We start from the raw sequence: 14,886 nt of genomic DNA, 5'->3' as shown, positions 1-14,886 counted from the left end.
TGGCTTGACCGTTAAAGGGTGCTGTAACCCCCAAAGTACACTCCAGTCCAAACCAAAAAAAAAATTATTTTCTGTGTTTGTGAATTGTGTGCGCAGTAGCCGCACGTGCATCAACAAAGTAGTGCCAAGCGTGCGCCTGTGTCATAAGTAAAGGGCCGGCTGGCTTGACCGTTAAAGGGTGCTGTAACCCCCAAAGTACACTCCAGTCCAAACCCAAAAAAAAATTATTTTCTGTGTTTAGCCGCACGTATATATCAAATCGATATAACATAAATGGAGGACCAAACTTTCTCCGATAAAAATAAAATAGAGAAAGATCAAGAACCACTTCCTCCTAGTGCTGAAGCTGCTGCCACTAGTCATGACATAGACGATAACATGCCATCAACGTCGTCTGCCAAGGCCGATGCCCAATGTCATAGTAGAGGGCACATACAATCCCAAATGGCAAAGTTCAGGAAAATGACCTTGAAAAAGACATTTAAATCAGCTGAAGAGAAACGTAAACTTGCCAATATGCCATTTACGACACGGAGTGGCAAGGAACGGCTAAGGTCGATCCCTAGTATGTTCATGACTAGTGGTTCAGCTTCACATGACGATGGAAGCCCTCCTCCCACTAAAAAAATCAAAAGAGTTAAGCTGGCAAAAGCACAGCGAAGAACTGTGCTTTCTAAGAAGATATCACAAATCCCCAAGGAGAGTCCAAGTGTGGTGGTGGTTGCGATGCCTGACCTTCCCAGCACTGGACGGGAAGAGGTGGCTCTTTCCACCATTTGCACGCCCCCTGCAAGTGCTGAAAGGAGCACCCACAGTCCACTTGCTGATATGCAAATTGAAGATGTCACTGTTGAAGTACAACAGGATGAGGATACTGGTGTAGCTGGCGCTGAGGAGGAAGTTGGCGAGGAGGATTCTGATGGTGATGTGGTTTGTTTAAATCAGGCTCCGGGGGAGACAGTTGTTGTCCGTGGGATGAAAAAGCCCATCACGGTCATGCCTGGGCAGAAGACCAAACATTCCACCTCTTTGGTCTGGCAATATTTCTATCCAAATCCGGACAACAACTGTCTTGCCATATGTACCATATGTAAAGGTGAAATAAGTAGGGGTAGGGACGTCAACCACCTAGGAACATCCTCCCTTATACGGCACCTGCAGCGCGTTCATAAAAAGTTACTGTCAAGTTCAGAAACTTTGGCTAAGACCGTAAGCAGTCCAGGGACACCTAAATCCCGTTGTCCTGTTGTATCCAAGCGCCTGCAAACCACACCGTCAACTCCCTCCTCGTCAATTTCCTCCTTAGTCAGGATCGGAAGTAGTCCTGCAGGCCATGTCACTGGCATGACTGACTCTCCTATCCGGGATTCCACCGGAGGATCCTGCATTGCTACGCCTACTGCTGCCGCTGCTGCTGTTGCTGCTGCTGGGAGTCGTTCATCATCCCAGAGAGGAAGTAGGAACACCACTACTTTTACTAAACAATTGACCCTCCAACAGTCCTTAGCGAGGAGGATGAAGTACGACAGCAGTCATCCTGAAGCAAAACGTATAACTGAGGCCTTGACTGCTATGTTGGTGTTAGACGTGCGTCCGGTATCCGCCATTAGTGCAGTGGGATTTATACAATTGATGGAGGTAGTGTGTCCCCGGTTCCAAATCCCGTCTAGATTCCACTTCACTAGGCAGGCGATACCGAGACTGTACAGAAACGTCAGAAAAAGTGTCCTCAGTGTCCTGAAAAATGCCGTTGTACACAATGTCCACTTAACCACGGACATGTGGACAAGTGGAACAGGGCAGACTAAGGACTATATGACTGTGACAGCCCACTGGGTAGATGTATCACCTTACGCAGCAACAGCAGCAGCGTCACCAGTAGCAGCATCTCAGAAACGCCAGCTCGTTACAAGGCTGGCTACGCTGTGTATCACCGGTTTCAGTAAGAGGCACACCGCCGACAACCTCTTAGAGAAACTGAGGGAAATCATCGCCCAGTGGCTTACCCCACTTAGACTCTCCTGGGGATTTGTGATATCTGACAACGCCACCAATATTGTGCGGGCATTACATCTGGGCAAATTCCAGCACGTCCCATGTTTTGCTCACACAATAAACTTGGTGGTGCAGAATTTTCAGAAAAGCGACAGGGGCGTGCAGGAGACGCTTTGGGTGGCCCGAAAAATTTCTGGCCACTTTCGCCATTCAGCGACTGCGTGCCGAAGACTGGAGCGCCAGCAAACACTCTTGAACCTGACCCTCCATCACCTGAAGCAAGAGGTTGTGACGCGGTGGAACTCAACCCTCTATATGCTTCAATGGATGGAGGAGCAGCAAAAGGCCATACAAGCCTATACATCCACCTATGACATAGGCAAAGGAGGGGGTATGCACCTGACTCAAGCGCAGTGGAGAATGATTTCCATGTTGTGCAAGGTTCTCCAGCCCTTCGAACTTGCCACACGTGAAGTCAGTTCAGACACTGCCAGCTTGAGTCAGGTCATTCCCCTCATCAGGCTTTTGCAGAAGCAGCTGGAGAAAGTGAAGGAGGAGCTAAGACGGAGCGATTCCGCTCGGCATGTGGGACTTGTGGATGAAGCCCTTCATTCGCTTTGCCAGGATTCCAGGGTGGTCAATCTGTTGAAATCAGACCACTACATTTTGGCCACCGTGCTCGATCCTAGGTTTAAAGCCTATGTGGTGTCTCTCTTTCTGGCCGACACAAGCCTGCAGAGGTGCAAAGACCTTCTGGTGAACACACTGTCAGCTGAAGCGGAACGTGACACGTCAACGGCTCCTTCTTCATTTTCTCCCGCAACTGGGGCTGCCAGGAAAAAACTTAGGTATCCTAAGCAACCCACTGGCGGTGATGCAGGGCAGGCAGGACCAAGTTTGGACATCTGGTCCGGACTGAAGGACCTGGCAACAATTTCTGACATGTCTACTGTCACTGCATATGATACTGTCACCATTGACAGAATGGTGGAGGATTACATCGGTGACAGCATCCAAGTAGGCATGTCAGACAGTCCATACCTGTACTGGCAGGAAAAAGAGGCAATTTGGAGGCCTCTGTACAAACTGGCTCTATTTTACCTGAGTTGCCCCCCCTCCAGTGTGTACTCCGAAAGAGTGTTTAGTGCAGCCGGGAACCTTGTCAGCGAAAGGCGTAGGAGGTTGCTTCCACAGAATGTGGAGAAGATGATGTTCATCAAAATGAATTATCAGCTCTTCCAGGGAGACCAGCCTCCAGAAGGTACAGAGGGACCTGTGGTGGTGGATTCAAGTGGGGACGAGTTAATACTTTGTGAGGATGAGGATGTACGCACTGAAGAGGGTGAGGAATCGGTGGATGAGGAGGATGAGGATGACATCTTGCCTCCGTAGAGCCAGTTTGTGCAGGGACACATTAATTGCCAGCTTGTTTTGTGGGGGCCCAAACGAACCAATCATTTCAGCCACAGTTGTGTGGCAGACCCTGGCGCTGAAATGATTGATTTGTTAAAGTGTGCATGTCCTGTTTATACAACATAAGGGTGGGTGGGAGGGCCCAAGGACAATTCCATCTTGCACTTCTTTTTTTTCTTTGCATTATGTACAGTTTGGGGCCTAGTTTTTCTAACTGCCATCCTGTCTGCCACTGCAGTGTCACTCCTAGATGGGTCACGTGTTTGTGCCGCCCACTCGTGTCGCTTAGCATAGTCATCCAGCTACCTCGGTGCAACCTTTTGGACATAAAAACACTATTGTGAGGTGTGTGGTGTTCAGAATAGACTGGAAATGAGTGGAAATTAAGGTTATTGAGGTTAATAATAGCATAGGAGCAGAAAAACCTACAAATTCTGTGATTTTAGCTGTTTTTATGCTTTTTTAAAAAAAAATACAGATCCAAAACACAAAACTCAGAACCCAAAACACGGAAGGGTGGTTTTGGCAAAACCAATCCAGATCCAAAACACGAAGAAAGATCCAGATCCAAAACCAAAACACGAAAAGTGGCCGGTGCACACCCCTAATATATACACCTATATATATGTAGAGATATATATATACACACGCACATGTACAGTACATATATATATATATATATATATATACATATAGATATATAATATGGCCAGGCTCTGCTGTTTATTCATGGGTGGTGGGGCTTGCAAAAATGGGGGACACTGCTGCTAGTGGGGGGTGGTGAGAGGGAAGGACAGAGCTGTTACTCACCATTTTTTTTCAACAAACTTTATTTAAAAACGGCCAACCTGACACAGCTCAAGTCCTGCTTCTCCAGTGCGGAGAAGCAGATACAGGAGTCGATATCAGCGCTGGAGAAGTCAGCAGACGGTATGTGCCCTCTCCCCTTAGTAATACCTGGGACACTTAGAGCACCCATAGGTGTTTATGTATACCTCCCAACATTTGATGATGGGAAGGAGGGACAGGTCGCGCTCCCGAAAAGGGGGCATGGCTTATGCTAAAGGGGGTGGAGCTTATGGAAAACGAGGCAGAACCTCGCGGCTTCACCCGTTTTCGCCACTTTGGGGGCGTGCCCAGCACTCTCCGATATGCTGGGCAGCCCGTTCACATGAGAGCAGATGCCGTGTGCATGCGCACGGCATCTGTTCTCATCCTGCACACCCGCAGAGCAGCAGTTTGTGCTCTCCCCAACTTCCCCCCCACTGCGGCCCGCGGGTGGGACAGCGGGACAGTCCCAGAAAAATGGGACTGTCCTGCTTCAGTTGGGAGGTATGGTTTATGGCAGCTCTAAGTGCCCCAGGTGCAGTGTGATATTGTAGCCTGCACTTAACGCTGGCAGAGAAAATCCCTTTAGTACATACTGAGGAGCATTATGTACAGGGATTTTCTCTGTCTTTAGCGTTTTTCCCCCTTTTCTCCCCATAGTAACTAGACCCGTATGTATATTATCCATGTCCTTTGTCCTGCATTGTATTGTATTGTTCTGTAAGTCACTTGTCACCTATTTATTTCTGTACTTTGTAAGGCTCTGCGGAACACTTGTGGCGCCATATAAATAAATGATAATAATAATTACACCGCAAGATGACGCAGTTCTTTGGGAACAGTGTCATTGCACCCCACATCCCACCCATTTTAGTAGAAAGTGGGCGGGATGTGGGAGGGTGACATACTGTACTATTCAGGGTATCTGTGGGACTCACCAAACATTCTGGAGTCCTCCAGAGAGTTGGAAAGTGTGTCTGTGTAAAACATCTGTGAACAGAAACAGCTTAATGCTGCCTGTAGAAATCCATTACTTACCGGTGTAGTGTTGCAGTCACCGCATGTACACGGTTCTTGCTTGAGTATATGCTGTAGCATTTGACATGTTCTGCTGTGTGTATTGCACCAGTACTCTCTTCTTGCTTATTTAGAAATCTGCTATTGAACAAGATAAATAGTACATGCTGTCATTGCTGCTCGGAAGCTTATAAAACTCTCATTGCTTTACTGTTGAGAGATGTTTCAAAGGCTCTTACAGTTTTCTCATAATGGTTGGGCTGCTGTGCGACCTGTTAGTCAGGATTCGAGTCATAAAGGCCAAGTTGTCCTAGTGGTGATTTGATCACTGTATATTGCAATGATACTAGTGCATGCGTAGGAGAGCCGTAACTAGACTTTTTGGTGCACTGTGCCAGAGAGAGCATTCAGAGCCGCACCCCCACCCCCATTTTTTAATTAGGAACATAAGATAGTGGACCTAAAAAAGGGCCATGGCCTCATGAGGAAGGGCCAGGGAAGAGATAGGGGAGGCCTGGAGATGCTGGGGATAAGAGAGGAGGAAGCTACAAGTGAGAATGATAACAAACAGGAAAACTGACAGGCCCACACAGCGCCCCCTACCCTGCAGAACCCTGTGCCATGACACTGGTCGCACTACCCTAGCTGCGGCCCTGATGTGTAGTATTGCGCATGCCCTCAACTTGCGACAGCATTTTGATCTGCACGTATATACGGCATTTGTGGGCACCAGTTATTGGAGAGTCAAACCAGGGGCATTCATGTGCAAATGCACCGCAGTAAGGTTGTGTAGATATAAGTTAAGCATACCCCTTTGAGAAATGTAAATTATGCGTCTACATGATCATTACCACAAATAAATCTGGACACATGTGGATGCTAGATTTTAGGTTGAATGTATTTTAAGATCCGTACATTTAAAAATAAATACAAGGAAACTGGCATCTTTTACATGCAACTCTGATTTACTCTCCATGTATGAATCACATACTGTACTGTGTAAAAGTAAATTGGATACCTGTTTTTCTGTTGTAGCTATGTAACAAGAACCTGTTCTTTTTTAACTTCTAATATTGACTAAAATTGTGCTATATAACTTTTCAACTGCAACTTCCAACATTCTATTACAGCCCAGTGCTATGACACCTCCGAGTCCAAAAAGTTTGTGACATATATCATTACTGAGGGTTGGGCAGGTCCCTACAAATCTTGACGTGCAGCAGGCTCCCCTCCCTTAAGCTGCATACACATGTAAAGATTTTCTGTCCAACCATCCAACTAGTTGATTGGTTGGAATGAAAATCTGGTAAGGTAAGAAAGCAAATGGACAATCAGCAATTTGCTCCCAAATGCCGGAAAATGGACAAAAACTATTGTTTGAACAAATTGTTCAGATCAAACATTTAACAAACTTGTCTGACTACCATTTTCATCTGTTTTCTGGCATTTAGGAGCAAATTGCTGATCATCATTTACTCCCATACGTTACCAGATTTTCATTCCAACCAATCAACTAGTTGGATGGTTGGACAGAAAATCTTCACGTGTGTATGCAGCTTTACACTCATCCGGCGATAACATCTTCCCATTGATATTCACCGTGCCATCTTTTCGAGAGTGTTGCCCTAAAGATGGCACTGCTGAAACTTAAGGGGGGCACCCATTGTACTGACCCTGTGAGGTTTGTTATGGTTATACAGTGTGGTACCCCCCAGGACCCAGGGCCTGTGAACTCTGCACACCCTGTACCCATTATAGATATGCTCGTTTGATGGCAAAAACAGCAATGGCCGTACTGTGGTGATAAATTAGATATTTACCTGCATTCACCATTTTCCATTCTGTTGATCTCTTCATCCATGTCCTGTATTGATACTTTGGGAACTGTGCCATAAGTATGATGAGTATTTATTAATTTGGCCATTGTATAGCTTCCTAAAGGAAAAAATAAACAGATAATGAACAGGTCACTCGTATGCTGCAAACTGACTTTGTCTTTAATTCAGTTATCTTTGATATCTATAAAAGATGTTACAGGGTATGAGGTACTTTAAACGTATTCCATAGTCTCTTCTTTCATCCTGATACTACATGTGATACTACATTTTCTATGATCCTGACATTACATGCAAAATTACATTCTCTATCATCCTGATACAAAATGTGATGCTACATTCTCTATCATTCTGGTACTACATGTGATACTACATTCTCTATCATTCTGGTACTACATGTGATACTACATTCTCTATCATTCTTGTACTACATGTGATACTGCATTCTCTATCATTCTGGTACTACATGTAATACTACATTCTCTATCATTCTGGTACTACATGTGATACTACATTCTCTATCATTCTGGTACTACAGGTGATACTACATTCTCTATCATTCTGGTACTACATGTGATACTACAATCTCTATCATTCTGGTACTACATGTGATACTACATTCTCTATCATTCTGGTACTACATGTGATACTACATTCTCTATCATTCTGGTACTACATGTGATACTGCATTCTCTATCATTCTGGTACTACATGTGATACTACATTCTCTATCATCCTGACACTACATGTGATACTACATTCTCTATCATTCTGGTACTACATGTGATACTACATTCTCTATCATTCTGGTACTACATGTGATACTACATTCTCTATCATTCTGGTACTACATGTGATACTACATTATCTATCATTCTGGTACTACATGTGATACTGCATTCTCTATCATCCTGACACTACATGTGATACTGCATTCTCTATCATTCTGGTACTACAGGTGATACTACATTCTCTATCATTCTGGTACTACAGGTGATACTACATTTTCTATCATTCTGGTACTACATGTGATACTACATTCTCTATCATTCTGGTACTACATGTGATACTACATTCTCTATCATTCTGGTACTACATGTGATACTACATTCTCTATCATTCTGGTACTAAATGTGATACTGCATTCTCTATCATCCTGACACTACATGTGATACTACATTCTCTATCATTCTGGTACTACAGGTGATACTACATTCTCTATCATTCTGGTACTACATGTGATACTACATTCTCTATCATTCTGGTACTACATGTGATACTACATTCTCTATCATTCTGGTACTACATGTGACACTACATTCTTTATCATTCTGGTACTACATGTGATCCTATATTCTCTATCATTCTGGTACTACATGTGATACTACATTCTCTATCATCCTGACACTACATGTGATACTACATTCTCTATCATTCTGGTACTACATGTGATACTACATTTTCTATCATTCTGGTACTACATGTGATACTACATTCTCTATCATTCTGGTACTACATGTGATACTGCATTCTCTATCATTCTGGTACTACATGTTATACTGCATTCTCTATCATTCTGGTACTACATGTGATACTACATTCTCTATCATTCTGGTACTACATGTGATCCTATATTCTCTATCATTCTGGTACTACATGTGATACTACATTCTCTATCATCCTGACACTACATGTGATACTGCATTCTCTATCATTCTGGTACTACATGTGATACAGCATTCTCTATCATTCTGGTACTACAGGTGATACTGCATTCTCTATCATTCTGGTACTACATGTGATACTACATTCTCTATCATTCTTGTACTATATGTGATACTACATTCTCTATCATTCTGGTACTACATGTGATACTACATTCTCTATCATTCTGGTACTACATGTGATACTACATTCTCTATCATTCTGGTACTACAGGTGATACTGCATTCTCTATCATTCTGGTACTACAGGTGATACTGCATTCTCTATCATCCTGACACTACATGTGATACTACATTCTCTATCATTCTGGTACTACATGTGATACTACATTCTCTATCATTCTGTTACTATATGTGATACTACATTCTCTATCATTCTGGTACTACATGTGATACTACATTCTCTATCATTCTGGTACTACATGTGATACTACATTCTCTATCATTCTGTTACTATATGTGATACTACATTCTCCATCATTCTGGTACTACATGTGATACTACATTCTCTATCATTCTGGTACTACATGTGATGCTACATTCACATTATGCCACACAGTAATGCCCATTACATCCCACCCTAACAGATCTACTTCACCAATCCTCCTGCCAGTCTGTCACCTCAGCTCAAGACAGGTTGCACAGTTTCTATGTCTGTGTAGAACCAGATCATTGGGAACATAGCTTATAACCTGTAAACTGTGTGTATCAAGTTAGTGCCCCTTATACAGTGCCCCCTGTAGCAGTCCCACTGTAGTAGCACCCTTTATGCAATGCCCCCTGTAGCAGTGCCCCTTATGCAATACCCCATGTAGCAGTGCCCCTTATGCAATACCCCCTGTAGAAGTGCCCCTTATGCAATACCCCCTGTAGCAATGCCCCTTATGCAGGGCCCCCTGTAGCAGTGCCCCTTATGCAGACCCCCCTTTAGCAGTGCCCGTATGCAATGCCCCCTGTAGCAGTGCCCATTATGCAGGCCCCCTTGTAGCAGTTCCCCTTATGCAATGCCCCCTGTAGCAGTGCCCCTTATACAATACCCCCTGTAGCAGTGCCCCTGTAGTTGCGCCCTTATGCAGTGCCCCCTGTAGTTGTGCCCATATGCAGTGCCCCCTGTAGTTGTGCCCATATGCAGTGCCCCCTGTAGTTGAGCCCATATACATTGCCCCCTGTAGTTGTGCCCATATACAGTGCCCCCTGTAGTTGTGCCCATATGCAGTGCCCCCTGCAGTTGAGCCCATATGCAGTGCCTACTGTAGCTGTGCCCATATGCAGGGCCCCCTGTAGCTGTGCCCATATGCAGTGCCCCTGATGTTGAGCCCATATGCAGTGCCCCCTGTAGTTGTGCCCCTTAAAGTAGTGCCCCTGTAGTTGTGTCCCTTAAAGTAGTGCCCCCCCAGTACTTACCTGATCCCAGTTCTTTCCTGATTCTACACGGTTGCCGTCCGGGCTGTAGCTCCCGCTGCCATGCTGACTGGATCAAACTTGATCCAGTAGGCGCGGCCGCTCAGGCTCCTCACGACGTGGATGACATCATGACGTCACATGCGCACTGTGTCACTGGGAACGCTGGCCTCTGAAGCGATCAGAGGCTTCCTTAGCCTCTGATTACTCTAGAGGCCAGCATACACAGTTGCTGTGGCAAAGCAATGGCCCCTGGCACCCCCAAGCCACCACGGGGGCTGCGGGGGGCGTAGTTACGCCACTGCTAACACTACTTGTGATCCTACATTCTCTGTCATTCTGGTACTACATGTGATACTACATTCACTGTCATCCTGACACTAAGGGCTCTGTTTACTACAATCCGCATTTATAATGCAGATTGTAGTGTAATATTACCGGCTGAATTCGCATTGCGAATTCAGGCAATATCACAGGCATTTACTACAAATCCCTTGCAGGGACAGAGCTTGCAATAAAGCTGTGTCCCTGCGAATCCCCTCCGCACACTCATCACGGTATTTTTGCAAAAAATACAGTGAAAAGTCCTGACGCATGCGCCGACCGACCGTTAATAAGCCCTGGCCACCGGCATTAAGCCCCACCCCCGCGACCCCCCTTCCCCCTTAATTACACCATCCTCCATTCATCGGTGCTCCGATTATGTCCTCGGTGGCTCCGGTCAGCTGACATCCCATACTGCACTGGGACTCGGTCAGGTGATGACTGGGCACCAGTGCAGGCTGGGAGACCAGCTGACCGGAGGGAGGACATCACGGTCTGGTCCCTGGACTCAGGTAAGTTTTATTTTTAACTTTCTTTTCTTTCTTTTTTTAGCAGTGATCAGCGTGTGGTCTGTTTAGACCACACAGCTGATCACTGGGACGGGCTCCGGGCTCTGCTCTGCCCGTTAGAGCAGAGCAGTGGTCCGGTAACTGGGGGAGACCCTGGATCAGCTGAACACTGAGGCTGGCTCTGGGCTCTGCTATGCCTGTCAGAGCGAAGCAGGTGTCCAGTAACCGTGAAGACCCTGGATAACGCCACCTCCAGGTGGCGTTATTATCACAGGGTTTCCCCCTGTATTTTTTTCACAGTTTATTTTTAGTAACTACCAGGCAGATCGCATTACCCATTATAATGATGGGAAATGCGAAGTGATTACTAAAAATAAGTGATAATTAGGGGTTGGAGTAGAATTTGACAAATTCTACTCCAATTGACCTTTAGTAACTTTAGGTGAAACTAAAATAATGTGAAAATTGTGTGAAAACACCCTTTTTCACTTTATTTTAGTAAAAATAATCATAATAAATAGAGCCCTATGTCTTCTGGTGTGGTGATTTCAACTATCAACCTCCAGAGGAATGGAGGACAGGTATGACAATCATGGATGTTGTATTTATCCTGTAAGTCATCTGATTGTTACCCCCAGGTCCTATGTAACATTTTCCAAAGAACTGACAATGGCAGAATGAACTACATTAGACTTAGGACACTTGGCATCCTCCAGCTGTTAAACTACAATTCCCAGCATTTCCTGCTAGCACTTCTCAGCAATATGAAATCCTTTTCCCGCAGTGTGAGAGTTGCCAGAAATTACAGTCACTGGTATACCACCAGGGTGTAGTACTGTATCTATGCTGGCAGCAGAGCCGTAACTAGACTTTTTGGTGCCCTGTGCCAGAAAAGCATTGGCGCCCCCCTCATTTTTCAAAGGGACATAATGCACCCAAAACAGGGCCATGGCTTCATGGGGAAGGGCCAGCCGAAGAGATAGGAGATGCTGGGGATGAAATAAGAGGAAGCTACAAGCAAGAATGATAATAAACAGATATTTGACAGGCCCAAACAGCGCCCCCTGACCTGTGGTGCCCTGTGCGATGGCACCGGCCGCACTACCCTAGCTACTGCCCTGGCTGGCAGCCCGTTGGAAAGACTGAAGGGATGAAAGTGGGGTGTGATGTGGCGCTCACACTTAGACAAGTGCGCCTTTTTGGAGGTGTAACTTTTGCACCTAGAATAGGGCAGGTACCTGCACTCACTGATGGGAACCTGTAGTAAAACAGGCGCAGATCCTGCACACACCTGGTACTTAGCCCAAATATTGGTCAAAAGTAGTCATCAAAAAAAGGTCAGCTGTCACCGAACCATTACATGTAAATGTTTGTTACTGCAGGTATTCCAGGCTTTCATGGAAGGAAAAACCAACTGTGCCCCCACATATAAATACGACCTGTTCTCCGATGTCTATGACACAAGTGAGAAGTGTCGCACCCCAGCAAGGACTGACCGTATTCTCTGGAGAAGAAGAGAATCACCGTGTGACAGTTCAGGTCCTTATTATGTTTCTTCCCCTACAGCAGCGTATATTCATTTATATATTTACTTGGAATTACACAAATGTTCTTACTGCTCGGGGTTTATAAATCAGTCCCATTATGTGATTACTTAACGGAGCACTGAACTAAAAGTTGCTTTATGTGAAAGAGCCACTAATATAAGAGTCACCCATAGATGCACACATTGCAGGCGTTTATTATAGCGCCAAGACAAAATCATTAGTGTTGACTATGGGAACTGATTCAGAGTTGTAAGTAAACCCGATGGTCTGAGTACAAGTCCCATGATTGCCAATTGGCACCAGCACAGGATCTGTACTGACAGAACGCACACAGGGCCTGATTCAGACGAGCGGGTCGATGTTAGGCCACTGCGCATGTGCACGACGGAGCCGGCTCCAACGTGCGCATGCTCGAGACCCGGCTAACAACGGGCGCTCCGTCGCTCTGGGTCTCGCTCCAAAAGGGGGCGGCTGTTGATTTTGATCGACAGCTCGCACCTTTTTTGGAGGCGTGTCGTGGGGGTGGCTTCACAAACGGAGGCGATCCCATGCGAACGCCTGCCATTTGTGGGCGGCCCACCCACAGCTATTGCGAGCGGCCAGGATGATGGTTGCGATGGTCAAGACCATCGCGACCATCGGGCTTGCGACGAGACCCTTGTGGTAGGGTCTCGTGGCCGCAAGCCCCAGAGAGCTTCTGGCTCTAATAGAGCCGGAAGCTCTCCCACTGACATCACTGGTGATGTCAGTGGGGCAACCCACAAACGGCAGGCATTCTCATGGTAACTGCTCCGTTTGTGAAGCCACCGCCACGCCTCCAAAACGGTGTGAGCTGTCGATCAATATCGACAGCCGCCCCCTTTTGGTGCGAGACCCGGAGCGACAGAACGCCCATCGCTAGCCGGGTCTCGCGTATGCGCAGCGGCCTAACATCGAACCACTCGCGAGCGCATCGCGAGGTGATTGGTGTCATCCTCAAAACTCGATCGTGTCACACACACTGAGGAAACAGAGCAGGCTTTCCTTAACTTTAAGGACAGTCTAATGAAAGCACCTGCATTGGGAATACCAGATTATAAAAAACCTTTTGATTTATATTGTACGGAGGCTGATGGCTGTGCAGCAGGTGTCCTCACACAAAAACATGGTGATGCTAGTAGACCTGTAGCATACTACAGTGCACAATTGGACACTGTGGCAAGATCACTCCCAAAGTGTTTAAGAAGTATAGCAGCAACCGCTCTTCTGGTCAGTAAGAGCGAGGATGTAGTATTAGGTCATGATAAAATGATGCTGTATCTGCGTTGCTGAATTCTGCCCAAACCAGACATGTTTCTTCAGCTAGGTTCACGAAATGTGAACTAGCTCTAATGGCATCTGCAAATATCACCATTAAACGATGCAGTACGTTAAACCCAGCAATGTACTTACCATATGTGCCTCAGGATGCACAAAGGGTGGAGAGTGAGTTGCTGGTTGAAGGTGAGTTTTGCAGGTATACTGACACACATGATTGTATGGAATATTTGAATTAGATCTTTACTGCAAGACCTGACATACGTGATACACCATTAGAAAATGTAGATGTGACATTTTTCATGGATGGGAGTTGTCATAGACAAACTGACACAGGAGAATTATGCACAGGTTATGCTATTGTAGATGACGAGGATGTTGTAGAAGCCGAACCACTTGGTCCACTTCACTCAGCACAGGTGGCTGAACTGGTGGCATTAAGGAGAGCATGTGAGCTGGCAGAAGGTAAGTCAGCTAATATCCAGGGTAGCAACTAGGTAGCGACCTCCAGCCCAGCGCTGCAGAGAGGCTCCAAGCCGGACGTCCGCTGGTAATATTTATTACCAGCGGGTGTCCGGCTCCTTCTCTGCAGCGACGCGGTGTAGCCAGAGGCTGGAGTTATCTCCCAAACTCCAGCTTCCGGCTCTCCCCACGGGCACTATGGGGGAGACGTCATGACATCTCCCCCATAGTTCCGAGTAGCAGCCAGCGGACCGGACGCGACGCTAGATGCTGGAGCAGGGTTCAAGCTAAGTATTTTTTTTTTAATAAGCTGCACTACAGGGGAATTACTATGGGGGCATGGGCAATATCACAGGGGCATTACTATAGGGGCATGGGCATTACTATGGGGGCATGGGCATTACTACAGGGGGATTACTATGGGGACATGTGCATTAGCACAGGGGCATTACTATGGGGACATGGGCATTACCACAGGGGCATTATTATGGGGGCATGGGCATAACCACAGGGACATTACTATGGGGGCATGGGC

At 46.1% G+C, this 14,886-nt stretch overlaps 1 protein-coding gene across 1 annotated transcript in view; it reads right to left on the bottom strand.

Moving 5' to 3' along the window:
* The window catches only part of CNGA1 (cyclic nucleotide gated channel subunit alpha 1), an 81,521-nt gene that overhangs the window by 19,374 nt on the left and 47,261 nt on the right, over positions 1–14,886 (bottom strand). The window contains exons 2-3 of the mRNA XM_088475280.1: positions 7,074–7,188; positions 5,275–5,394 (exon numbers count right to left, since the gene is read on the bottom strand). Of these exons, the coding sequence (XP_088331406.1) occupies positions 5,275–5,394; positions 7,074–7,177 (224 nt within the window). The 5' untranslated portion in view covers positions 7,178–7,188. The remainder of the gene's footprint in view (positions 1–5,274; positions 5,395–7,073; positions 7,189–14,886) is intronic.

Source organism: Taudactylus pleione, unplaced genomic scaffold, assembly GCF_031769625.1.
Source record: "Taudactylus pleione unplaced genomic scaffold, aTauple2 ptg000169l, whole genome shotgun sequence".
Classification (NCBI taxonomy): Eukaryota; Metazoa; Chordata; class Amphibia; order Anura; family Myobatrachidae; genus Taudactylus; species Taudactylus pleione.
This window is presented reverse-complemented; position numbering and strand designations above follow the sequence as displayed.